The following is a 27,874-nucleotide window of genomic DNA, read 5'->3' on the forward strand; positions in this document are numbered from 1 at the left end:
TTTTTCGCAAATTTTCAATATTTCAAGCACTTTTACATAACCCTTTGATCAAAACAATGAAATCTGAAGTCTTTTGAACAATTTTGACTATGTTTCATCAGTTATTTGTTTTTGAGCAGAAAAATAGTTATTTGAAAAAAAACGTTTTTTTTGCATGTTATGGACCCCCTTTTCCTATCCAGGTTTTTAAGCGAAGATGGCGTTCGAATGGTGAACGCCCGAAATGTCAATATCACGCAGTGGTACCAACATTACGAAGAAAGTGTGCCATGGCATGACAGCCACATTTTTTTTTTCTAATGTTGGTGCTACTGCGCGATTTTGACATTTCGGACGATCACCATTCGAACGCCATCTTCGCTTAAAAACCTCGATAGTGGACCCGGGTCCATAATCCGATTGTGGCCCTGGGTCCACTATAGGCAAACTGTTATTTCTATACCAAATTTAACCGATATTTGATGATTTGATGCATGGTGTAGGTCTAATGATAGATATACCTAATGCATAAAAGATGGATTTTGCTCACTTTTCATCATAAACAAATATGTTTTGTTAATAAATTTGGCTTTAAACAACAAAAAAACCTAACAGACATTTAAACACATTTATTTCCGAAAAAGATCAGAAAAAACGTTTCAAAAGCCAATGTAAACATAAAAATAATTTTAAAAAGTAATTTTGATGCAAATTTTTTCATATTAATTACATAAATGGTTGACCGAAACTAAACAATAGATTTGTTCACAGTTGCTGATAAAACCACGCATGTTTATTCAAAAAAATGTTTTGTTATTGATTTATTATTATAAAAAATCATTTCAAACTGCAATTATGATGCTTCAGTTAAGAACAATCAACTACACTCAACCCCCGGTGGTTGGTCACTTTTTCGTTTGACACTTTTTTAGTTTGTACCCCGTTGGTTGGTCAATGTCAAACTAAAAAGTGACGAACTGTCACTTTTTACACGGCACTCACGCACACGATCATAACAAACGTTTGATAGTGTGTGTGAACTCCGTGTAAAAGGGGTATCAAACTAAAAAGTGACCCCGTTCGTTTGACAACAGTTGGTGTCAAACCATCGGGGTTTGAGTGTATAGTTTTGATTAATTATAAATACTTAAGGCTTCAGCATTTTTGGTACATTCAACATGAAAACAGCTATATTTATACTCATATAATTGAAAAAATATGCGTTTAGGTTGATAACAACAAGCATTTATTGTATGTTTTAGAAAAACTTTTGCTTGAATACACAGTTTTCTTCATTTTTGAAGTTTGGAACAGGGGTCCACTTTTGGAAAAGTTTGGATTTTCGTTGTCCTATATTGGTCCCCCCGAATTATTGCTCGAAAATGGCAGTTCTTCGCTTTATTTTAGTAAAGTTCCTTAAACTTACATTATTTCGACTTGCTGAAGTTAAATAATCAGTCAAAAAATGATTGGATAGTTAATTCTGTTAAGTAATTCATCGACTGCCCCCTTGCTTTGACTCACCCCTCGACAGAGCGAGTGCGAGTGAGAGAGATTTACTGTGGTGCGAGAGCGCATCACGGTCGCAGCAGGCGCAGGGACGCCGTTCCAAACTTAACTTTCACCGCGTTCAGAACGATAAGAATAAAGATCATTGGTTAAGTAGTTAAAACTCTCGAGTTTACTTTTATTTCCGTCCGATTCCGCCTCGGGTACCTGCCATTCTGCTCTTCAAATTCAATCATAAAATATAACTGCAGTTTTGTTGTGAAAATGCTAGTGGCCATGGCTGATTTCAGATGTCGTACTCAAAACACTTATTTTGGTGAAAAGGACAATTCAATATCAGTCAAAATTAATTTAAATGATGCTGAACATGCCAAATAAAAGATTTTTAGACAACAACACGCTTGAAATTGTGATTTTATTGAATTTTTCATCAAAAATCCTTCAGAGGGTCCACTATAGGAAAGGGGTCCACTAATGGATAACGTACCCTATCACAAACAAAGTCGCAATTTTGTAAGCACTGATCGAGTCTGGACTGTATTCTTTGAAGAACTTAGTAGAATAAAAAGCCACTAAAAATAGGCCCACCTTCACGTTTACGTATCGACTCGGAAACAAATTCGAAGCAAATATCTGTGCGTGTGTATGTTTATGATTCTGTGCACCGAAAAATAAGCACTCGATTATCTCCGGACTGGCTCCATCTAGATCCATCTTGGGGTTCCATAAGATCCTAGTACAGTCATCCCTCATATTAAGAACAGTTTACAGATCGGCCAATGTTCAAAAAATCATAGAAAATCGATAATTGAACTTAATGATTTGCTTTTACCTTCATTTGAAAGCTTTTCTTGCGATCTTTTGAATACTGCATCGAACAACTGCTAATTTTAGCTTTTATATCAAGTTTTTGAAGAAAAATTTTGTCATGTTTTATGAATGGTCTAATAACTTTTTTTTTGTGAAAATATCAGTTAAATTCAGATATTCCACAATTATGGGAGGAACAATAACATCCCACAATTATGGAACATGCAATTTGAAGGCAGTGTATTGCTGCTCTCAATGAAATAGTCTTGAGATGCAGTTTTTTGTTTTAAAAGTATCGTAAAACGGGGTGACTTAGATAGCCGGGGTGGCTTTGATAGGTTTGCGATTTTTCTGCAAAACGAAGTTATAATTAAAATCCGTAACGGAATGGTTTAGAATCATACTAACCGTGGTAGAGAAGTGTTCAAAGTACCTCAAAAAAAAATTTCATAAAATTTTGAAAAGTTTAAAAAGTTAGTTAACTATTGTTAAGAAAATTTTGATGACAGTCATTATTTTAAGCTTCTCAAAGTGTCATGATTTTCTCAATGAACATGATTTTGAATCGTAAAACGGAATACATTTTCGAATTCTTTGGACCAAGGGGTTTCCAGCATCGTGTCAGACTGGTCACTAATCCGGAATTACTTGGAATTTGAGCAAGTAATTCTGTAATTCCGGATTTACTGAGTAATTCCAGAGTAATCCTGGTAATTCCTAATAATCCCAGTAATCCTGGTAATTCCATGATTCTTGTTTGTGAAAACATACTTCAGAAAATAATAAAATTATAAAAAATAACTGGGGAAATATAATAACTAGGGGAAATATACCCATTTTAATCACTCTAAGCTGTTCGACCAATTCTCATCACTTTTGCCGTTTTCCGCTTTCAAATCAACATTGTCAGATGTATCAACAATGGAGAGTTGCTTGCTCACTTTTATTTGAGTTATTTATTACTTTGGAACAGTCAAAAACCCTTTTTGAAAGCCGTAATTCATGATCAAAGTGCTGATAGGCCGAATAGGTTGAAAAAGGGTATAGTTCCCCTGCTAGTAATTCTTTAAAGGTAAATCGGCAGAATGTATTTTGCTTTTCCTTGATGCCTTTTATGGTTGTAAGAAGTACAGAGCGGATTCGGAATGTTCGCAAATTTGGATGCTCTCTAATTCAAATGTATTCGTATGAAAAACAACTCTAACGTTAAAATCAGTTGTCAAACTGATGTTGATATTTACCCCATTATTCAACGATTTCCAAGTAGGGCGTCCAATTTTCCCGGGTTTTGTGTTTCCCGGAAATCGGAAAAAATATATTTTTTATACCCGAGAAATTTTTGAAAACGTCATAAAATCTATGTTTTCTTTATACAGCAATTCCCCACGAAAACAGCATGGAAAAAAACAAAAGTCCTCGGATCGGGCTCAAAATTTTTCTGGGGGTTCCCTGGCCGAAATAATTAGACCCGTATTTTTTTGTTTGGCCATTAGGGTGACCTACGGCGTGTTAGGGTGGTCTGAAAAATGGCCATTTTCGTCGATTTTTGCAAAAACCACTTTTTTCGAAAAATTATAACTCCTCGCCATTTTAACCGATTTCAATTGTCTTATACGCAAATGAAAGGTGATAAGTTGCCCTTCCAAAGAAAAATAGTAAGAAGTTTCAAAAATATAGCCTAACATATATAAAAAGGGCGTATGAAACTTTAAAATGCCGTTTTGACGGTGTCTGGACCAAAGAGCCTATATCTGGAAATATTTTTATCGGAATTCCCGGACATTTTTACATAACATACTAAAAAATGGGAGGAGTTCATTAACAGGATTCCGAGATATGATTTTTTGAAAATAAAATCCGTGTTTTTTGACGCGCCGCGCGCAAAAACCGGAGAATGACGAAATTGGCAAAAAATCAACTTTTTTCAATAAAACTGCAATAACTTTAAAATTTCAGCGATGACCTATACATGTCTGGGTACCAAAATTTTCGTAATTAAAAGACGCAACTATTTTTCTTTGGAAGGGCAACTTATCACCTTTCATTTGCGTATAAGACAATTGAAATCGGTTAAAATGGCGAGGAGTTATAATTTTTCGAAAAAAGTGGTTTTTGCAAAAATCGACGAAAATGGCCATTTTTCAGACCACCCTAACACGCCGTAAGTCACCCTAATGGCCAAACAAAAAAATACGGGTCTAATTATTTCGGCCAGGGAACCCCCAGAAAAATTTTGAGCCCGATCCGAGGACTTTTGTTTTTTTCCATGCTGTTTTCGTGGGGAATTGCTGTATATTTGTTTAGTTTTTAAAATCATAATCGTATTAGCTCAAAACTATTAATATCAATCTAAACAAGGATAGCACTTTTAGATAGTTTTAAAGATTTTTTTTTTGTTCTTTGTTGTGCTTTGAATTTTCAATGCACTCAATCGCCAAAATCAGTTGTCAAACTGATGTTGATATTTACCCAATTGTTCGATGATTTCCAAGCAGGACGTCTAATTTTCCCAGGTTTTGAGTTTCCCGGAAAACGGGAAAAATATTTATTTATTCCCGGGAAGTTTTTGAAAAAGTCATAAAATCTATGTTTTCTTTATATTTGTTATGTTTTTCAAGCTTTAAATTTATAGAATTAGCTCAATACTATTAATATCAATATAAACAAGGATAGCAGTTTTTAGATAGCTTAAACAATTTTTTGCTGTTCTCTGTTGTGCTTTGAATTTTATATGCACCACATTTCTAATTCAAATTAAATAAGTATCTTATAAATATTTATTTTTTATTTATGTCTATATGACATGACTAAAAAAGCGCAAAAATTGGCTTCAAAAAAAAAGTTTTAACATATTAATTGTAATACTAATGTTATTTCCAGGCCAAATTAAGATTTTTGTTTAATTCCGGGAATTCCTCGTACAACATATAAAAATCCCGGGAATTTTGTGCCGGGAATTCCCGGAATGGACGCACTATTACCAAGCACGTGGTTTTGTGCGTTTGACAGCTGTCATTCGATCCAATTCCAAAGACTTTTCTCAATATGCTGGAAGCTAGGCAGTAATTCCAAGTTATTTTTTTTATAAATTTGAGCAATTCTGCGTGGTTTCTGGAAATCCCAAGTAATTCTGGGAAATCAAAGTAATTCATGACATATTGCCAGTAATCCTGGTAATTCCATTTAGACTGGTCAGTAATCCTTGATGCTGGAAACCCCTTGCTTTGGACAATTTTCCACTGGGAAAAGGTTGAATAAGTTTGTAAATTATAAATAATATGTGTTTTTGAAACACAATAAAAAAATCTTCAAATTTAAAGGCTATTTCAGTTGAACAAATTTCATGTCAAATGTGAAAACTCGTGATTCGTGCTACGAATTCAGTATAAAATGCAATATAAATCGATAATTTTATGAACAAAACTAGTTTTAACAAATTACAGGCAATATTTCGACTTTTTAACAATTTTATCTAAAATTTATATGTATTTTGTTAAAAAGCTTATGAACTTACTCAACTAATTATTAACATTGATTTTTTTTTCTTAAAAAACTATATTAACTACTTAAGTGATGGTACATTTAACGTACAAATAAAGTTTGAACATCTTAAATATGATTTCAACAATAATAACTATGACTATCAAAGTTTCCGTGAATAAATTAAAAAAAAATACAATCTAATGTAACGAACTACTTTTAATTGAAAAAAAAATGAAAATAAAAAAATTATAAACTAAACTAAATAAATCACTCAAGACTACTCCGTTGTCCTTGAACACACCACAAAGAGTGCTCTAAATTTCCATAGCATCACCACAGCCACCCGAACACCGAAAAACGGTTATTCCCATTTGCGTGAATTGTGTTCCAGGAAGCTTTGTGGCCCATAAATCTCATCCCGCATAGCCTCCTCATCGAGATAAATAACACAATGCCCAAAAAAATAATTCCCAAAATCCCAACATCCCAACAAAACTGTGTTTTCCTCCCGCATTTTCTGCTGCCTCCACGCCTCAAAAGCTCTCGGGACGACGAACCTTTATTTTCCCGGAGAACCGCACGAACATCGCCCGAACCGAACTCTCCACGGACGACAGCATGCGGGACTGAACTTGGTATGCAAACTGTTGCTTCGCCTGTTGCTTGCTCGTCGTGGTCCTGCCGCACAAAACTTTACTTTGCCCTACACCCTGATCTTCTTTTGGGGGTGAAAAATGTGAGGGTGGTTGGGGTGGGTTGTTGGAGCTTTCCCGCAGAACGAATTGGCGCGCGGCAGCGCCGAAGCTCGAGAGGACGAAAATAGAATTTCTCACAGGCTCGTCGTGAAGTCCCGCGCACCTCCTGCTCGTGCGGTGGGTTGGTGAGAGCGCGAGAGAGAGCCGGAGAGCGAGCGGATTTCACGTTTGGCCATGCTGTCAACCGCCGATGAAAGCTAGCTGCTTGAGGGGGGAGTGACGATGAGGAAATAACAGTGCGTTCACAGGAAGTTGGATGGGAAAGAGAAAAAAGCAAGCAGACTGAGAGAACGGAAGGATGGGACGGCGTAACGACTCCATCAGATGTTTTCTGGTCCTTGACTTGTGGAGGGATTTATCGGGAGTAGCGTGAGAGATCGATTAGTAATATTTTGTGACTTTTCCATGTCTGATACTTTTTTGGGTAATTCTCAACCAACTCACACGAAATCGAGAAAAGTTGCCCCGACCCCTCTTAGATTTGCGTGAAACTTTGTCCTAAGGGGTAACTTTTGTCCCTGATCACGAATCCGAGGTCCGTTTTTTGATATCTCGTGACGGAGGGGCGGTACGACCCCTTCCATTTTTGAACATGCGAAAAAAGAGGTGTTTTTCAATAATTTGCAGCCTGAAACGGTGATGAGATAGAAATTTGGTGTCAAAGGGACTTTTGTGTAAAATTAGACGCCCGATTTGATGGCGTACTCAGAATTCCAAAAAAACGTATTTTTCATCGAAAAAAACACTAAAAAAGTTTTAATAATTCTCCCATTTTCCGTTACTCGACTGTAAAAAAATTTGGAACATGTCATTTTATGGGAAATTTAATGTACTTTTCGAATCTACATTTTCCCAGAAGGGTCATTTTTTCATTTAGAACAAAATTTTTCATTTTAAAATTTCGTGTTTTTTCTAACTTTGCAGGGTTATTTTTTAGAGTGTAACATTGTTCTACAAAGTTGTAGAGCAGACAATTACAAAAATTTTGATATATAGACATAAGGGGTTTGCTTTTACGAAAAAAAGTTTTGAAAAAGTTACTTTTTGCATTTCTCTTTGTTTCGTCGTCCGTGTCTGTCGCGGGTGACCATGAACGGCGATGATCGATGACGACCAACTTTTCAAAACTTTTTTTCGTAAAATCGCGATAACTCGTGATGTTTATAAGCAAACCCCTTATGTCTATAAATCAAAATTTTTGTAATTGTCTGCTCTACAACTTTGTAGAACAATGTTACACTCTAAAAAATAACCCTGCAAAGTTAGAAAAAACACGAAATTTTAAAATGAAAAATTTTGTTCTAAATGAAAAAATGACCCTTCTGGGAAAATGTAGATTCGAAAAGTACATTAAATTTCCCATAAAATTACATGTTCCAAAATTTTTTACAGTCGAGTAACGGAAAATGGGAGAATTTTTAAAACTTTTTTAGTGTTTTTTTCGATGAAAAATACGTTTTTTTGGAATTCTGAGTACGCCATCAAATCGGGCGTCTAATTTTACACAAAAGTCCCTTTGACACCAAATTTCTATCTCATCACCGTTTCAGGCTGCAAATTATTGAAAAACACCTCTTTTTTCGCATGTTCAAAAATGGAAGGGGTCGTACCGCCCCTCCGTCACGAGATATCAAAAAACGGACCTCGGATTCGTGATCAGGGACAAAAGTTACCCCTTAGGACAAAGTTTCACGCAAATCGAAGAGGGGTCGGGGCAACTGCTGTGTGAGTTGGCGGAGAATTACCCTTTTGTCGATAAAATAGAATCGTTACGGTCTTCGTACACATTTTTTTCTACAAACAGTCCAGTTTCGATAATTTGAAGCTTAAGTATGACGCCAAAGATCAATTTTCAACAAATTTTTGATTTTAAAAAAGCATTGCAAAGAAGAATTGAAGAGAATTTAAGAGCGAGTTTTTCGCCATTGTGAAACAGATCGTGTCGAGGTCCTCCGCTTTAGGTTTAGGTTTGTTTGTCTATACATGAGATGAACTCATGCCAAATATTAGCCCTCTACGACAAATGGAAGTTGGGTAAAACGGGCATTGAAGTTTGAGGTCCGAAAAACATGAAAAAAATCTTAAAATTGCTCGCGTTTGCGTAAAGCTTCACCAATTCTAACTCTCTTAATTGCATTCGAAGGTCTTTTGAAGCCCGTTTAAATGTGCCATAAACATCCGAGGTTGGTTTGACTTTTTCTCATTGCTTTTGCAAATTACTGTTAAAAATGAATATTTTGAAAACCCCGATATCAAAAGTTAGAGAATTTCATGGACTATAAGCTTACGGTATTAAATTTTTGGCCAATTGCAGTATTTCTAATAATTTTACGATTTTTCTATAACACCCATTTTACAACGTTAACTTTTGCCCTGTAGGCCAATAAAAAGGCACTTTTTGGTCTCAATTTTGACATATTCGGAATCCTCGGGAAATTCCACGTTAGTTTAAGGGGTTGGAGTTATAAATTAGATTTATAAAATAATTATATAAATCATTTATGAAAACAAAGTTAGATTTAGTCTACCCCGAATTAAGAACGCCATTATGTGCTCACAATGCCTCACCTTTTGACCTTCACAGATTCCCAAAATTCGATTTCAATCCTGAGATATTCAATAAAAACCGAAAAAACTCCGTGCATTGTTGTCACTTTTCATATGAAAGAAGTTTCAATTTTGTCGTGCTATCTTGACACAGACTAAAAATTGTGCGACAATTGGCCAAAGGGATTTCACGTCAGAACGCGTTTGACACAGGTACGAGCTCGACTATCGTAAACATCTGTAATTATAATCCGGGACTCCAGCAACCAAATTCAACCAAACATTAGGACAATGCACAGCGGTCCAGAACGCAAAATTAAGTGGAAAATTAATTTTCCGAAAAATGGTGAAGTTTGAATCTTTGGTGTCTTCAGAATAGTTGTTGCAAATGGAAAAAGGCAACTTTTGATTTGGTTCAAAATTAGGGTGGTTCATGATTAGGGTGATTTTTAAAATGTAACTTTTCAGGAATATTTTTGGGATTTTTTTTCGTCTTGTAGAAAGCTGTTGGGCTCGCCAATCCAAGCAACTTTGTCGAAGACACCAAAATTTTACCTCGCAATCTACGCGAGGGAATGATGGAACGAGAGGAATCACAAATCCGCATAAATAATTTCAAGATTGTTCAGGTGTAAACCGAAAACGTGATCAAAAATTAAAGTGGAAGAATAAGGCTTTTATCTGCTTATTTAATTGTCGGTGTACAGGACGTCGCACTTTTTAATCATTTTCTGGCGTACATTAAATTTTGCAGTCCAAAACCAGTCATTGAATTGGAAAAATAAAATTCATTTTCAAATTTTCTTTTCTTGATTTGTGTGCACCTACGTCGAAAACCAAGATTGTTTACTTTTTGCTCTTTGGTCTGACAGCTTTATCATGGATTTTGGTCTGGTCTAGGCGAGGGATAGGACACAGTACCTTCCTGAATCTACGCCTTCTATGACCAAACTTAGAGAAAGCATTTCAGCAAACCTTTAGAAATCAGTTTATTGAACGTATTTATTCATTGTTAAGTTTTTGAGAAAAGTGTTATTCGGAGCACTTTTAGAGCTTTGATAAACTTTTTTTTAAATTTTTGACAAGTTAATTTGGACATAAGGTTCAAAAGTTACAGCTACTTTAAGGTAAAAAAGATGCAAATTTAAAAATCAAATAACTCGAAAAGGCGCTAGTTTGTACTCAAAAGAGGAGATCTATTACTATAAACGCTGAAAAAATCCCAGAGGTATTTTTCTTTAAACTTGAGATATCTTCATTTGAAAATGTCAAATTTTCAAGGGAAAAGTGTATGGGACCACCCTAACGAAATTCAAAAATTGTCCAACTATATGTTTATCCATGTAATTTTGCCCGCTGAATCTGAATCTGCCCTCAGAATTGAGCCAAAGTGTCAAAAAATCGCTTTTTGGTTTGGTCATACTTTTGGTTTTATGATAATTTCAAATAGAAACCCAAAATATGATCAAAAATCGATTTTTGACACTTTTCTAAGGACAGATTCAGATTCCATACAAAACAAATCTTTATTGTATGGAGCGTGGACAATCGCCAAAACGCCCCCCCCCCCCATAGGGTATCCACGTGGTTCATGGATGGTTCCAATCCATCTAATTTTGAAGATCTGACAACCCTATCAAAAGTTATGAGCACTGTTAGTCTAACATATTTTCATGATGTCCGGATCCGTCATGTGACTCATAGTTAGATGAGCAATCAAAAGTGGATATCACAGGGTTCCCATTGAATCAATTCAATTCAATTCAATTTATTTTATTAGTAAATAATCAATTGACAGTTCCGTATTTCTTATAACCTAATAGAGTTTTGGAGTTCCTTTCAACTATGATTTGAACTATAATTCATTTTGATGTAATTGGATATTCTAACAATGGATTTGGCAAGAGAAGGAAAAATTTAAAAAAAAACCTTCTAGATTTACTAAGGAAAAGGATAGAAATAGAAAAGCTTAAAACTAAATCACAGTATGTTTTGTCTATTGACGTCGAAAAACTTCGCTGCACAAGGCAGCTTATCCGTTGTAGATGTACTTCATCATCAGCTCACTGAGAGCCTGGAATTGTTCTGCCTTGTTCCGGCAGGCACGGAAGCGCGTGAGCATCTCTCCAGCAAGAGCGAAAAACTCGGGAAGCGTGAAGAGGTCATCTCCGGTGACGTCTGCTTGTCCCGGTGAAGTACCGCTCCCAGAAGCGGCTACTCTAGCGTACGAACCTCCCCAACCGGGAGGGAACGCTGGGTTGGTCGATGGAACCGCTCCGCCGCCAGCTGCTGCAGCGTTCGAGCTCGAAGTCTTCGGAGGTTGGCGGGACGCTGGCGCTTTCTTCTTCTTGTCCTGCTCCTCGAGGTACTTTTTCCGCGCGGCACAGCCACGGAAATTCGCCGTGTGGTTACCACCACAGTTCGCACACTTGACGCGCGCTTTGTGCTGCTGGGCGTTTTCCCCCAGCTGGTCTTTCCGCGGAAGATTGCACCTTTCGGTGAAGTGGGTCTCACCGCACTTTATGCACCGGGGCGGAAGATTGCAATTTCTTGAACCGTGTCCGAACTTTTGACAGCGGTGGCATTGGGCTGCGTCGGCGGGATTCTTCATGTAGAATCGCCACGTCACAAAGAAGCCGTCCAGTGCTTTGATCCGCCGTAGGTCCTGGATTTTGACGGACCCGCGATCGAAGTACAGGAGGTACAAGGTGTACGTACCTGTCACCGTAGTCGATTTTGAGAGCACCTTTATCTCTCGAGGCTTTACCTTGACGCCCGTCAGGTGTTCTTCCAGGTCGGAGATCGGGCGGTCCGGATATCCCTGAAGGACGATCTTCACTGGGACCTTCTCTGCAGGGTCAAATGTAAAGAATTTGAAGTTTCGCAACTTCAACTTCTTCACCACCAAGTCGAAATGCAGCTTCTTGTGCAAGTGATTGCACAGAAGTTTTGCTAATTTTGAAACAATATTGGAGTCCCTCAAGCAACTCGTCAACATCGTCAGCCAACGTATCCAAAACAAAAATTGGAGGTGGTCGTCGTTCCTTCGGAGAGTTACCGTTTTTCTGCTTTCCTTGCTTGCGCGCAAGTTCATCATCATCATCGTCGTCGTCAGCAATGCTGCTGTCACTGGCGGTGTTGTTTTCATCTCCACTCAGCATCTCAAATTCGTTACTGGTGGGAACGTTGGAAGTGGTTGTTGTCGTAGTGCTGGTGGATTGCTGCTGCTGCTGCTGGCCGGAAGTGCTTCCGGATGCCCGGGTCGATTGTCTCGTCCGTACTGGGGACTCACGTGGACGGTATGACACGTGTAAAAATGAAGGATCGGTGACGTCACCGGGCACGCTCCCGTGCGCGATGGCGGTCGATGCGGCGTTGGTGTGTTTACCTTTCTGCACTCTGCCGGTAGATGAACTTCGCGGGTTTTTCGAGGCCGCACTCGAACTGCCTCGGCCACGGCCGGCCCTTGGCATGCTGGAGGAGCAAACTCGCGGGTAATCACAGTTAAATACGGCGTAAAAATCGAAAAGTTTGAAGTGCTCCGAACACTTGACTGTTGCTGGCTGGTGTTGCCAGTCCCGATGATCCCATTGAATCTTTAAAAAAAAATCCATGGACCTACATTTCTCCGAGACCTTATAGGCATAAAATGGTTACTTTTCTCCTATGATCTATGAATTCATCCTTTCCGCTGAAAATTTAGCATGCGACAAATTCCTGACCCGAAGGAACATTGAATAATTCGAGTTGTAAACTTTGCACAACCCCAACACGTTAACGGAAGGTTCAACCGGGGCGAGACCCTTTTTTCCGTCTGTGTGACCATGGGCCACGAGACCTGTGAGCACATTCCGAGGCGTCCGTCATCGGTAAATAATTTACCCGATACAGGGCACACATAAAAAAAGGTGCTTACGATTATTTATTTATGCTCGGTTACTCATGTCCTCCGTGTCGTGTACTGTGGTCAATGCAATGCTGGAAGGAAGAAAACAAGATTTTCCACATCCTTTAAGGGAAATCCCTATTTGGGTGGAAAAGCAGCGATAAAAAAGTAAAAGTAAAAGCGAAGAATCGGTGCAAAACACAAGCGGGTTAGGGAAAAGGATGCTCGCTGAGTCGGTGACTTGAGCAGAACTAAAGGGTAGAGCGCCACGTATTTTTAGCCACACAAGTAAGATTTCTATTAATAATGTATAAGCCCATTTCCTTGCGTACAAACTTTTCCCCTGGTGTATCTTTTTGTGTGTTTGTGGCTGAATTGGTGTGAGTGTGCTTTTATAGCTGCTGGAAGCTCCTGATCGACAGGTAAACTCCGTAAACAGGAAGCCATTCCAGGAGGGAAAGAGTCAACAGGAAAGGAAGTGAGACTTTGATTGGTGTGTTGGTTCTGGTGGTTGGTTGGATGGTGGCTGTTGTGCTGTCACCTTATGACGACGATAACGACACCGAACACCGAAGGTAAAAGGCAATATTCAAGAGCACCAGCTGAGAAAACGGGTTTCAATTTTGGATGAATAAATTTGGGACCGGTGTGTGGGACTCGGCGTCCTGACAACCACGAGGTTGCCAGCAGAAGATAAGATACTTTAGAGCAACTTTTGTGCCACCTTTCAAAATTAAAAAGTTAAAAATTAGTTTAATTTACTTATTTAAAGTTAAATCAAAGCCACAATTACTGGATAGAAATAAGTACGGTCAAAGCATAAAGATTGCGACAGCTGCGAGGGATCAAAATCCAGTCGGCTTCTTGAAATTAGGAATTTGAACATCGTGGAATCAGGAATTTTGAACATGCCTACACAACAAAGGGCAATTCACTTCTGATATTGCACTAATATGAAGCCAATATTGGAGTCACTACGGTATGCAGCCAAGGAATACTGCGCGAGTATTATGCGCGTATGATATTCACGCTGATATTTGGGTAGATATGACCTCAAATGTGACGAATATGGGGTCTATATCGTCAATACGGTATGCAGACAATGAGAATGTTATGTGCGTATGATACGCGTATGCAGCATACTCGAAGTGATTAACCCCAAGCTACACAAGGTTTTACGTAACTTATTTTCTTTAGCACTCGTCGTACTTTTCGTTGCATTATTTATTTTTTATTAAAAACGGAATTTTGCTACTTGTTGCATAAACTACTATTTTAAAGATATTACGATGATTTTTAACTTTTTTATAATTTTGATTACAATAATTATTGCATTTTACTTCTCGTCACTCTAATAACGTGTGAATATTTACATTTCAATTCAACATTCCAAAAGAATAACACCAGAGAGAAATCGATTCAATGTCCTCGTTTCAATTTAGAGAATTGGGAGGACTCAATTGTGCTCACATTACATAGAATCAGTGTTGCGATTTTAAGCGCTCAACCGCTCATGAGCGAGCATTTTTCGCTCATTCGTGAGAAGGAGCGCTACGCTCACGTTTGCTCCTGCTCATGTTTGCTCATAAATTTTATGAGCGAAAATGCTCATCGCTCGTGCTCGCGCTCTTGTTTTGCTCATTGACTAAAATGAGCGGTCTTTTTTTACGTGTAACAATAATGCGTGTACAATTATAAAAAAAATCAGCAGAGCTTTATTGTTGATTTTTTTTAAAGGAATAGGCTAAACTTAATAATATTGGGTAAAGATATTTTTTTATAAATTTTGTTTTGAAACTTGTTGAGGAATCAGAGTTTAGATGACAAATTAGGATTATCATCGTTATCTGAAGAAATAATCCGAATTATAAAAATAAAGTTGATAAAAAAGTAAGAGTGGAGGTCAACAATTTAATTAAACTGAAAAATATCTTTAAGGAACACAAAAATGTTTTCTTGGAAATATATTACGTCATTTTTTTAAATCGTGAACGTTTTGAAGCCTGGGCACCTCATCTTGTTTAACCAATTATTTTTAAATAAGTTAGCATATTAAATGTCTAATCTGTGTCTTAAATGAATTTAAATAAACTACATATTTTATTTATAGGAGTCTATTCCAAATAAGTAATTAAGAAAAAGAGAAATGAGCCTGCCCACAAGTAAAATTATGTTTAATATAAAAAAAATCAATTGTCTTCCCGTTAACAGCTTATTTAAGACCTAAAAACCGTTCCTTGAAAGTTTATTCTTATTTATTATGAAAGTTAAAATAATAAGCCAAAAGGAGTGTATGCAATTCTCGGCAAATGTGTCTTAATTAGCAATTTTTAATCGATCAGGAATTTTATTTAAAAAAAAATAGCATTTTTAATTATAAATCTCCGAATAAAATACTATGCTGACAACATTAAATGAGTGCATGCCCCATTTTCGTGATGAAATTATCTCAGGAATATGCAATGAGCTTCAAAAGTGGCAACCCAATTGGCCTGTGCGAGATTCATCAACAATACTAAAAATCTACCTACTTTGCTGATGAGGTGTCTAAATTTCATAAATCAAACAATTAAAAAATAATAAGTAATAAGTTATCTGTTCAAAGGATCCTGGTGGGTTAAATAAATTCGAAATTCCAGAACATTATTTGTTAACAAACACAAACTAAAACGTCATCTAACGAAGCTCCTCTCCTAAATTTCAGGATGTCCTTCAAAAACTAAGTATATGTTAAGTGAATTTCCATCGTTGAATCTCCTGTTTCAATTCCACCAAACATTTGGCCAGCATCATCTCCCCCAGCAGGGAGTCTCCCCCTTTCTCTATATGGAGTAACCTCCTCCCTACGGGACCTTCCTCTCCCAGTTTTGCCTAAATGTAGGTCAATGTAACACGGCCAGCAAAGCAGCTTTCCGGCAATCTCTCCCGACTGAAGTGTGTATACTTTCAGGCTAATGTGCTTTCTCCCTCTCTTTCGCTCCCTTCCGCGATGGTGCTGCGATCTGTTGAATTGCCTGCATCCAGGGGCATTGCGCGTACAGAAACGCGGCAGCCGCTCTTGCTCCGTTTCCTGGCCGAAATTGGCCGAGATACTTACCTCACACAACGGCATCCACCTTTTCCTTTACGACCTTGATTCCTGGAATGTGCTGTTGTGGTAGATAGAGATAAGATTGTGCGTTACGATGTCCTTATTTTTTTTAGATTGAGCATTCCGTGAGAACCTATTAAAAAGGCAGATGAGAAAGGTTGTTTGTCTATCACTTGAGTGTATTTAGTGTCAAACTAACAAACTATTTTCACAATGGTTCATTCCCAACTGTTGCTTTAACTGCAGTACAGTGATTTCTCTAAAGTTAAGTTACAACCGTCCTTATCAAAACTTAGTCCAGTTCGTTACGCTGCGTTCGTTCCAACTACCATCATCAACAGCCTCTCCACAGTCAGCCCCAGCCGTCCAGCTATAATTGGAATCTGGTCTGGAGTGATTCGGAGGAAGAATGTTTATACACCCTCTGAGTGCGAAAGGTGGCAGCTCATCCGCGGCAACGTGCGGTGGCAGTCTCGGCGCAGTCACGCTGCTCCAAAGTACTTGAGAGGATATTAATCATTAAAATCGATTCCGTGCGAGCTGTGATTTGAGCTGGAGAACGAGCTTGCACGCCTGAGATGGGACATAAATCTTGGAAAGGAAGTGAGAATGCCGGAGTAGAATTCTCGAAATATTTGGCATTGCTCGTTATATTAAACCGCAAGGATGGAGTTCAAATATTAACGACAATAATTATTTTTATTTTTTGCTAAATCCGTCTTTACTGGCTGAAACATTTTAATTTATTTATCGTATTGATTCAAACATTCATCAAATCTACAATCGCCTTGAACTGATGCTTAAAAACGTAAATTTGTTCACTTTGAGGAGGTTGAATCCTCGCAGTAAATGATGACCTGTTTATCCTCTCTTACCCAAGTTTGAAGTACCAGAACAAATTTTGGACTCTGGTCAAAAAGTTTAATATATTCAACTGAATTTTGGCTGCTTCCTTTTGCCTTTATCGATTAAAAATTCGGCAAAATTAAAATAAAACTCTTACTCAAAAAAAAAAGTACGCATCAGACATCTTTTAGCGCGGGAATGTCTTGAAGATTCAATCATTTTAGATTATTTTTTCAAAAACAATTCCTGAAATTCCTAAAAATATTTGGACAAAAATATGAACAAACCCTGGTGGAGGTGACCGGATTTGGATCTCCCTAATGCACAGTACAGCATAACGTTTTTTCTCGAGAAAAAAAAAACAATTTCGTCGGTACTTACTAAAGTATTTTTCAAACTAATTATTCCAAAACAAGTGGAGTGGTGTTGAATGCACTTTATTTATTCTAAAAAAAATATCGAAAAAAAAATTACGAGCCGTGGTTTAAGCTTGTAAATTATTTTTTTAAACATTTTTTTTAATATGGAGAATTAAAAAAAACAATCTTGCACAAGGTACTGTAAAACGGGGTGACTTTGATAGCCGGGGTGACTTTGATAGGTTTGCGATTTTTTCGCTAAATGAAGAGTACAATTAAAATACGTAAGGAATGGTTCAGAAACATACTGACCGTGGTAGAGAAGTGTTCAAAGTACCTCAAGAAGAACTTTTCATAAATTTTTGAAAGGTTTATAAAGTTAGTTAACTATAGTTAAGAAAATGTTGATGGAAGTCATTATTTTAAACTTCTCAAAGTGTCATGATTTTCTCAATGAACATGATTTTTAATCGGAAAATGAAATGCATTTTCGGATTCTTTGGACAATTTTCCAGGTTAAATAAGTTTGTAAATAATAAATAATATGTGTTTTTGAAACACAATTTAAAAAAATCTCCAAATTCATAGACAATTTCAGTTGAACAAATTTCATGTAAAATGTGAAAACTTGTGATTCGTGCTTCGAATTCAGTATAAAATGCAATATAAATCGATAATTGTAGAACCAAAACCAGTTTTAACAAATTTCAGGCAAAATTCCGACTTTTTAACAATTTTACCTAAAATTTATATGTATTTTGTTAAAAAGCTTATAAACTTAGTTAACTTAACGTAAACATTGATTTTTTTTCTTACAAACTATATCAGCTACTTTAGTGATGGTACATTTAACGTACAAATAAAATTTGAACATCTTAAATATGATTTTAACAAGAAAAATTATGACTATCAAAGTCACCCCGGAATTAAAACTAAGAATTTTTAACGTAACTATTTTTCTAAACACGTTTGAAAAAACTTTTTTTTCCAAAATAGTGCATGGACTTTGTGTGGCCTACCCCAGTACATGTGTTAAAAATAAAAATCTTGAGAAAAACCTTACCTGTTGGAAAATATTCTAAAAACAAATTGAAATCCTATCAAAGTCACCCCGGTTTACGGTACTTGTTTTTAAAGCAATAAAAAAAGAAAGCTAAAATACTGAGAAATTTAAGTAACGATACTTTTGTGGGTGCTTAAATATAAAAAAAAAAAACAAATTGATGAGGAAATTCTACATTAATGTAGAAAATCACAAAATTTCATATTACAGAAATTTTTTGAAATCCACCTAAAAGATGATTTCTAACAACTCTAATGATTAAACTGAGAAAGAGACGACTTATGCTCAAAATTTTGCCTTGCATGACGAAAAATGATTTTTAAGTTTTGCTTTTTGAGAAAAATGCATAAATCGAAAACTGGCGATTTTTTATACGTAAAACATGAAAATATTTTTATCTTTTTTTTAAATTAAGTTTTTGAAAATCGGCCTTCGTCATGCACAAGGGACCAGTTTAACGAGTCTTCACCAACATTTTAAGCCGTTTTGGTTAAAGCAGTGTTGAAATATCATGGCACCCGTTTTTTGAAACTGCTAACTTAAAACAGCTATATCTCAGCAATGATACAACCAATTGTCCTCAAATTTGTGTTGTTAATAGATAAAAATGTATATTTTAATACCCTGAAAACAGAATTATTTTTTTTAGATGTCTGCTCATACCAAACTCTGACATTTTTGCCGATTTACATGTATGTGACCCCTTAAATTAATGCCTCATTAAGCTCTTTGCAATTTTGTTTTCCAAAGTTTATTTCGCCCAAAAAAAAGGTCCGAAAAATCATGGGGCAAAAAAACTTGCATCAAATTGCAAAAAGCTTCAAAATGTTATTGAAAATAGAAGTCTAATCAACTGAAAATCTAAAATGCATTGACAACATTCTAATTTCTACATAATTCTTCAAGAAAAAGGTGTCCTGGATCCCTCGACGAAATAATTGAATTCTCCCTTCGAAATGTCGGGATTTTTTTATCTCAAGTTTGTTTTACGAAACACACCGTGGGTATAAAAGACAAAAAAAGAAATTTAATAGTTCAGCTAGTCGACACTGTTCCACATGGCGCTTACGGCGCATGACGTTTATTTTCGGTACCTGGTATTTTCTTTGATATTTTTGACAGCTCTTTGTTGTTGTTTACATTCAAAATCATTCTACAGTGTACTCCAGTAAGTGATTGTTTAACGTTCATTTCACAAGTTGATTTGTTCAATTCGTGATCCAAAATGATGAACCCCATGGGAATGCACATGCAACAGCCGGGCGTCGGTCCCGGCGGACCGGTTGGCATGCCCGGAGGACCCGGCGGTCCCGTCGGGGTCGGCGTTTCGCCGGTCATGATGCAGAGCCCCCAGATGCAGCAGCAGCAGCAGGTTCAACAACAACAGCAACATCAAGCCCAACAACAACAGCAGCAGCAGCAACAGGCCCAGCAGCCCGAAAAGGTGGACAACATTGCCAAGGTGAAGGCCCTGGTTGGGCCACTGCGGGACGCACTGTCTACGACGATCAAAACCTCGGCCCAGCTGCTGCAGCAGAACAACTTAAACGACGCTGGGACGTAAGTTAGAGCGGGGTTTGAATGGACGGGGTGGAAGTTATGGAATTCATGTATAATTTATTTTAGTAAAGGAGGTGACCTCAATGCTCCGACTCCCAAGTTCGACAAACATCTTGAGGAGTTCTATTCGATTTGTGATCAAATTGAGCTGAATCTGGTAAGAACTTATACCATTTAATTTTCTTTTATTTCGTTGTATAAGCATTACTTGTGCGAAGATACTATCCTAAGCTGAGATGGGCCTACCTTTCAACAGCTGATAAATTCAAAGTTGGGAACAGAGTAGTTTGTAGTTTGTAAGGGCACTTGTAAGAAAGGCGAAAACACGCGACTTCCCGAAGGTTAAAGAATAGTAATAGTAATTTTATTTGGCAACGATATCCTGTTAGTTAAACTTTTTATCAGGGCAAGGACTGTTTAGAGTATTTAGTTGGGAATCGAGCAAATCTACTGAAGGAAAAAAGTAAAAAAATAACAAAATAAAGAACTTATTCCTAATTTTTATGAAGATGTCATCAAAAATAAACAATACACACTGAACTTGCTTTATTCTAGAAAACGGCAAAACTCTGCATGCAGCAGGGTGCTTCCTCCCAGCAATATCTACCCATTCCGGTGGCACCGACTCAGCCCAATCCGGCCGAAACGAACGCCCTCTCGTACAGCCAGTATCTGGACGTGGTCAAGATCCAGATCGGCTACGCCAAAGACATCCACGATACGCTCATCTGCGCGGCCCAAAACATCTCACCCAGCGAATAGCGCTAGCCGTACGGACCGCAGAACCACAATGATGACGGATGGCATTCGGTAAGGTATTGAGGGGTTTGTGTAAGCTCATTTTTGAAATCTGTGTCACTTTATTGGATATGGCAACTAGAACTAGAATCGTTTAAAATAAATTAACATTTAAGGAGAATCATTTTTCACTCTCAGAGTATGCGGAATTTTCTATTCCCTGTTTTTCCTTGCCGTTGATGACCACCATCTTTTGCGCTTCACGGGCGTACTGCCGGATGTGAATGTCCGTCAGCTTGCGCTTGTTGTCGGAGAAGTAAATTTCGATGTCCTCCAGAGTACGCTTTTCAGTTTCCGGCAGGAAGAAGTACACGAACAGCACTCCTATACAGCCGCAAATACCGTAAAACAGGATCACACCCGGCAGAGATAGAGAGCTCTCGAGGTTGAAGTAAGTTTTCGTCGTAACGAACGTCATGGCGTAGTTAAGAGCGGCCGTAATACCGCAGGCCATGCTGCGACTCCTAAAAAGATAGGGATCCATGTTAGTTTGTCATTCAGTTCAAAATAATCATTTATTTCTTTTTACTTGAAAGGGAACACTTCACTGAGCAATATCCACGGCACCGGAAGCACTCCTACGCTGGTAGAAAACGCCAGCAAAAAGAACAACAGCATCGGAATGTAGTTCAACCCATCAGCGGTATTAACCTTCTCATGAACATCAAACGACGTCCATCCGGGAGGAAACACGTTGAAGGCATAGATCGCCAGCGAAATGCAAGATAGCGACGTAAAGCAAAGCGAGAACAAGGCCAACCTCCGCTTTCCAACAAACTTGATGCTCATCATGCAGACGATATTCGCCATCAGTCCCAACAACCCCGTTGAAACCGTTGCCCAGTTCGCATCCAGTGGAACTCCGTACGCCTGGAAGATCTGCACCAAGTACGGCCGCATCCCGGTCAACCCGCTCAGCTGCCCAAACAAAAACAGCAACATCACCAGCACAAACGGCCTCAGGTTCCGCTTCCGCATCAGCTCCTGCAGCTTCATCCACTCCGTCGGCGGTGGATGGTCACACTTGACGCTCTGCGCCTTCTGGCAGGGCGTACACTTGGCCGCGTTCGCACTGTACCGTTGCATCTCCTGGAACTCCTTCTCGACGGCCTTGGGCGAAACCCACCCGCGGAGCCACTGCAGCGATTTGCGGGCGTCCTCCTTGCGGTCCTTCGACAGCAACCACATGGGCGTTTCCGGTACGAAGCAGATCGCGATCATGGTGGCCAGCGGGATCGATACGCAGATGGCGGCCGTTATGCGCCACGTGGTGACCGTTCCGAGCAGGTAGACCATGAAGAAGCCCAGCATGACGGCGACGCCGGCGCAGGACGTGAGGATGCCGCGGATCGAGGGTTGGCTGCAAGGAGAACAGATTCTTATGAACTTTTGTTTCAAGCGTTTTTTGATTAGTCGTCGTTGTTGACAGAATTAAGATTTGCCTCTGATAAACTGATAATTATGGAATCAGAACATACATTTTCTTCAGCAGACTTATTCAAAAATCAAGCAAGGTTCTACCCTGGTAACATTTTAGGTTTTAAGTAGGCCATAAAAGCCAGAACCATGATAAAACCTGTAAGTTTAAAAATGTTACTAGGGTATTAGGCCCTTTTAAGAACTATTCAAGAAGCTCAAAACCTGACTGAGTGAAAGTTATAAACATGGTACACCATATTCTTTTTGTAAGGCACCTTTTTTTAAACGATTCTCGATTTACGCAACTTTTTTTAAGTCATGACTTAAAATGAGAATGATCATGACTTAAATTGAGAATCTGGCATTAATCAAGAATCTTTGGGATTTCGTAATTTCTCAGAGTATTTTCAAAATGTATCAATTGTATATTATTAAGTTATGTTATTAAAACATTTTAACATAGTTTTGGAGCACCTGGGATGTTCTAGTCCATCCGAAACTTCCGGGAATTTTGTGCAACTGGCTTACGAAAGAAACAGTGACAACGGATCCTACCCAGACTACTTCAGTGAGTGCGATAGGCTACAGTACATTGTTGTAACAACTTATTGGGATGATCTGGGTCATCCAAGGACACCCTGGAGTTACGACCTGTAACAAGCCAGATGTCGACGGTTTTTGACCCCGGAACATACCCGCATAGCTTCAGTGAGTATGGTAGACTACTTTCCAGATGTGTTTGGATGTCCTAAGCTTCATTTTAGGACCCAATTGAGAATCTGACTTAAATCAAGAATCTTTGGGATTTCGTAATTTGTTGGAGTATTTTCAAAATGTATCAATTGTATATTGTTTAGTTATGTTATTAAAACAATTTACCATGGTTTTGGAACATCTGGGATGTTCTAGTCCATCCGAAACTTCCGGGAATTTTGTGCAACTGGCTTACCAAAGAAACAAGTTGAAACTTCAAAATTTTGACAACGGATCCTACCCAGACTACTTCAGTGAGTGCGATAGGCTACAGTACATTGTTGTAACAACTTATTGGGATGATCTGGGTCATCCAAGGACTCCCTGGAGTTAAGATCTGTGGGTCTACCGCCGTAACAAGCCAGAGGTCGACGGTTTTTGACCACGGAACATACCCGCATAGCTTCAGTAAGTATGGTAGACTACTTTACAATACACACTGAAGCTATGCGGCTACGTCACAGGGTCAAAAACCGTCGACCTCTAGCGTGTTACGGCGGTAGACCCACAGATCTTAACTCCAGAGAGTCCTTGGATGACCCAGGACATCAAAACACATCTGGAAAGTAGTCCACCATACTCACTGAAGCTATGCGGGTATGTCCCGGGGTCAAAAACCGTCGACCTCTGGTTTGTTACGGTGGTAGACCTGCAGACCTTAACTCCAGGGAGATCTTGGATGACCCAGGACATCCAAACACATCTGGAAAGTAGCCTACCACACTCACTGAAGCTATGCGAGTATGTTCCGGAGTCAAAAACCATCGACCTCTAGCGTATTACGGTGGTAGACCCACAGGTCATAACTCCAGGGAGTCCTTGGATGACCCAGGACTTTCCAAACACATCTGTAAAGTAGTCTACCATACTCACTGAAGCTATGCGGGTATGTTCCGAGGTCAAAAACCGTCGACATCTGGCTTGTTACGGCGGTAGATCCACAGGTCATAACTCCAGGGAGTCCTTGGATGACCCAGATCATCCCAATAAGTTGTTACAACAATGTACTGTAGCCTATCGCACTCACTGAAGTAGTCTGGGTAGGATCCGTTGTCAAAATTTTGAAGTTTCAACTTGTTTCTTTGGTAAGCCAGTTGCACAAAATTCCCGGAAGTTTCGGATGGACTAGAACATCCCAGATGTTCCAAAACCATGGTAAATTGTTTTAATAACATAACTAAACAATATACAATTGATACATTTTGAAAATACTCCAACAAATTACGAAATCCCAAAGATTCTTGATTTAAGTCAGATTCTCAATTGGGTCCTAAAATGAAGCTTAGATTGCTGATATTATTGTTTACAGCGATAAAGCTTATTTTTCTGAGTACAATGACCCTTTGTACGACCACAAAGAGTTTAAAATAGATTTTTAAATCAATTTTGAAAAATTAACCTCGCGGTCCTTCTTGACAGAAAAGCTCCTACTTGACAGCTCGTTCCAAGGGGACCATAGTTGATCCATCGAAAAAATGTTGTCTTGTCAAAAAAAAAATTTGCATTAAAATGAAAAAAAGTGATCAGAAATGGGTTTTAATCGTGTTTTTTACCGTTGTACATACAAATTTACATAAGGCTTTAGTACCCAATTTAAGTCAATGACATTCTTTTTTTAAACGATTCTCGATTTAAACACCTCCATTTTGTTGTGTAAATCAAGAATATGGTGTAATTGAAAAACTAACGATAACCCTCCTAATCTTCACTTTCAAGGATCAACTTAATCACATTCGCTTCTGCCTCTTATTAAAAGGACTCTTAACTGCGTATTCGATCTTTCGCACCTAAATGAAATTTTGATGTAAATACTAATTCTAGAGTTTTTTTTAAAAAAGGTCCTATAAACATATGAAAGACAATAGCTTATAGGTCCTTTAAAAAACATGACTGTGAAGTCTGTGTTTGAGAACCCGGGCAGCCGGTAATAACAAAATTCATGCCATTTCAATAACAAATAATGTTAAATTAACAAAAAGTGTTATGGAATATTCTTGCAAAATCCATTTTTGCATAAGAGTTTAATAACAGTTAATGTTATCATAACAAAATTTGTTATTGGTTGGAATAACATTTTTTGTTATGAAAAAATAACTCCAACTGTTATTGGGATGATCGGATAAGTTGTTAAAATAACAAACAATAATAATAAACATTTGTTCGAAGAATAAATAAAAGAATAACAAATCGTCAGCTGTGTGCTATCTTGTGACATAGACCATTTTGGTCGAAAATGAGTTAATGATGACGTTTTGCTATACTTAACAAACACTACAAGATGCTTTAACCAGATTTTGGAAATTCGCTTCCGTTTCCCGGATATCGCAATACACACTTGTGACATAGACCAAATTATCATCAAAATGATCGTGCACACTTGTGACACGTCATACATGTTGTTGGAAAATGTGGACTTTTTTTGTTGTTTTTCACAAATTTATGTTGATACACATTTTTTAAAGGCAAGGCAATCTTTTGTTTTTAAAAATATACTGATTAAGTCGGTTAAACTATTGATTTAAGTTTATTTTAGTTTGTATGGGAATTCTGTGCACACTTGTGACACGTAGTACAATTTTACAACAACTTTCGAAACACACTTGTGACACGTGCTTTTCAGATTTCAGATTACATATTTTACTGTATCTTTTAACTGGTGTAACCAAATTAGTTGAAACTTGGAGCGTTTGTTAAGCGATAGTATACGAACCGATTGCTTCAAAAAGTTTGACTCTACCATTCATAGTTTTGAAAATATTTATCATCAAACTTTAAAAATCAATTTTCTCGAATAGTACTAAATGGTCGTTGTCACAAGATAGCACACAGCTGACGAAATCTTGTTATAAATAACATAAAATGTTATTGGCCTAGTATTTTCAAGTACCGTAAACCGGGGTGACTTTGATAGGATTTCAATTTGTTTTTGTAATATTTTCCAACAGGTAAGGTTTTTCTCAAGATTATTATTTTTAAAACATGTAATGGGGTAGGCCACACAAAGTCCATGCACTATTTTGGAAATAAAGTTTTTTTTAATAGTGTTCAGAAAAATAGTTACGTTTAAAATTCTTAGTTTAAATTCCGGGGTGACTTTGATAGTCATAGTTTTTCTTGTTAAAATCATATTAAAGATGTTCGTTAAATGTATCATCACTAAAGCAGCTGATACAGTTTTAAAGAAAAAAATCAATGTTTATATTTAGTTAACTAAGTTTATAAGCTTTTCAACAAAATACATTTAAATTTTAGGTAAAATTGTTAAAAAGTCGTAATTTTGCCTGAATTTTTTTAAACTCGTTTTGTGTACAAAATTATCGACTTATATTGCATTTTATACTGAATTCGAAGCACGAATCACAAGTTTTCACATTTTACATGAAATTTTTTCAACTGATGTTTCCTATAAATATGGAGATTTTTTTAAATTGTGTTTCAAAAACACATATATTTAATATTTATAAACTTATTTAACCTTCTCCTAGTGGAATTGTCCAATGAATCCAAAAATGCATTCCGTTTAACGATTCAAAATCATGTTCATTGAGAAAATCATGACACTTTGAGAAGTTTAAAATAATGACTTTCATCAACATTTTCTTTACTATAGTTAACTAACTTTTTAAACTTTTCAAAATTTTATGAAAAGTTCTTCTTGAGCCTACTTGAGGTACTTTGAACACTTCTTTACCACGATCAGTATGATTCTAAACCATTCCGTACGTAATTAAATTGTACTCTTCATTTTGCGGAAAAATCTCGAACCTATCAAAGTCACCCCGGCTATCAAAGTCACCCCGTTTTACGGTATCAATAAATGTTATTTTCGTCTGCTCGGGAAGAGTGACTGAGAAATATCTATAAAGTCATTTGTTTTTCTCACAATGGATCACGACGAATTCTAATTGCTAATTTTGCAAACCAACTCACCAAATTTCCCCCACATACGTCACAATGGGCGCCTCCATAAATCCAACTCCCAGCCCGAGCAGTATCGCCGCAATGTACATCTCCTCCAGCGATCCGGCAAAGTGCAACATCAACCAACCGATGATGTGCGGAATGTTCACGAGGATCATGGACCGCTTCCGCCCTAGCGGTTCCAGAATAATACCGGACAGGACGCTCCCAATCGGCTGACAAATGTACGCCACACTTCCTGAAAGAAATTGTCGTTTTTCTTCAATGTTTTAAAACAATTCTGAGGATCCTCACCAAACCACGACGCCTGCGCCGGGGTAAAGTGCAGAAACTCGTCCGGGGCTCGGTTCTTCAGGCCTCGCAGCGCCGGAATTACGATGGTCGGGAAGGCCACCGCCATTCCCAGATCGAGCAGGAGAAAGTTTTTGGCCGTACTGGCCAGAATCTGCGGTAGGATGGTGCGGAATTTGCCAGCCTCCCGGTACTCGCCGTCGCTGTCGTGGTCCGCTTTGCCATTCTTGGTGACCTCTGCCGGCGCCGTCCCGTTCACACTGGGGCTGTCCGCGTTGATGGTGTAAACTGACTTCCTGTAGAGGGTAGAGGGAAGATCGTGAGAGATCGTATCGCGTGCCTATCCCACGTGTACTAACCCCATGATGGTTCTGCTCCGACTGAGCTCTCGCTGGGATTGGAACTTGGCACTGGGACGCAAGATTGCGGTCGTTACTGGTTTAGGCAAATCGCAGCATCTTGTCCTCCAGAGTTGGTGGCGTTATCTGCGGAGAGAAAGAAAGCAAACAGCCGTTTCAAGATCACTGAATCCATTGATGATCGAGGCACACACATGGTCGTATAGACAGAAGATTGCCCCCATCCAGCTCGATCCGGATCGTCTCCAGACGGCCTGATAAGGAGTGTTTTGACTTCTGGATTGACTGGTTTTACTATCAATACCCTTCTACGCAAGAAAGACCGCCAGGGTAGAGTTTCAGATTGATGACAAGCTAGTTTTGTTTGAGGAAGTTCGCTTATCAACTAGTTAATCATTGTCAAATAAAAAATAGTCAAAATAAGACCCAACATTGTACTTGTCGG

The 27,874-nt window shown here is 38.1% G+C and overlaps 2 protein-coding genes across 2 annotated transcripts; one reads left to right on the forward strand and one right to left on the reverse strand.

Annotated features, from left to right (window-relative positions):
- Nucleotides 1-19,469: 19,469 nt before the first annotated feature.
- Nucleotides 19,470-20,826, forward strand: LOC120425712 (mediator of RNA polymerase II transcription subunit 29). Its single transcript, XM_039590309.2, has 3 exons — nucleotides 19,470-19,888; nucleotides 19,955-20,045; nucleotides 20,444-20,826. Exons 1-3 carry the CDS (start codon nucleotides 19,554-19,556, stop codon nucleotides 20,648-20,650), a joined length of 633 nt encoding a protein of 210 aa, XP_039446243.1. The 5' UTR covers nucleotides 19,470-19,553; the 3' UTR covers nucleotides 20,651-20,826.
- On the reverse strand, nucleotides 20,726-27,561 carry LOC120425711 (facilitated trehalose transporter Tret1-like). Its single transcript, XM_039590308.2, has 5 exons — nucleotides 27,430-27,561; nucleotides 27,074-27,366; nucleotides 26,789-27,017; nucleotides 21,216-22,046; nucleotides 20,726-21,150 (listed from the first exon to the last, which is right to left on the reverse strand). Exons 1-5 carry the CDS (start codon nucleotides 27,432-27,434, stop codon nucleotides 20,808-20,810), a joined length of 1,701 nt encoding a protein of 566 aa, XP_039446242.1. The 5' UTR covers nucleotides 27,435-27,561; the 3' UTR covers nucleotides 20,726-20,807.
- Between the last annotated feature and the right edge of the window lie 313 nt (nucleotides 27,562-27,874).

This window comes from Culex pipiens, chromosome 3 (genome assembly GCF_016801865.2).
Source record: "Culex pipiens pallens isolate TS chromosome 3, TS_CPP_V2, whole genome shotgun sequence".
In the NCBI taxonomy this organism is placed as follows: domain Eukaryota; kingdom Metazoa; phylum Arthropoda; class Insecta; order Diptera; family Culicidae; genus Culex; species Culex pipiens.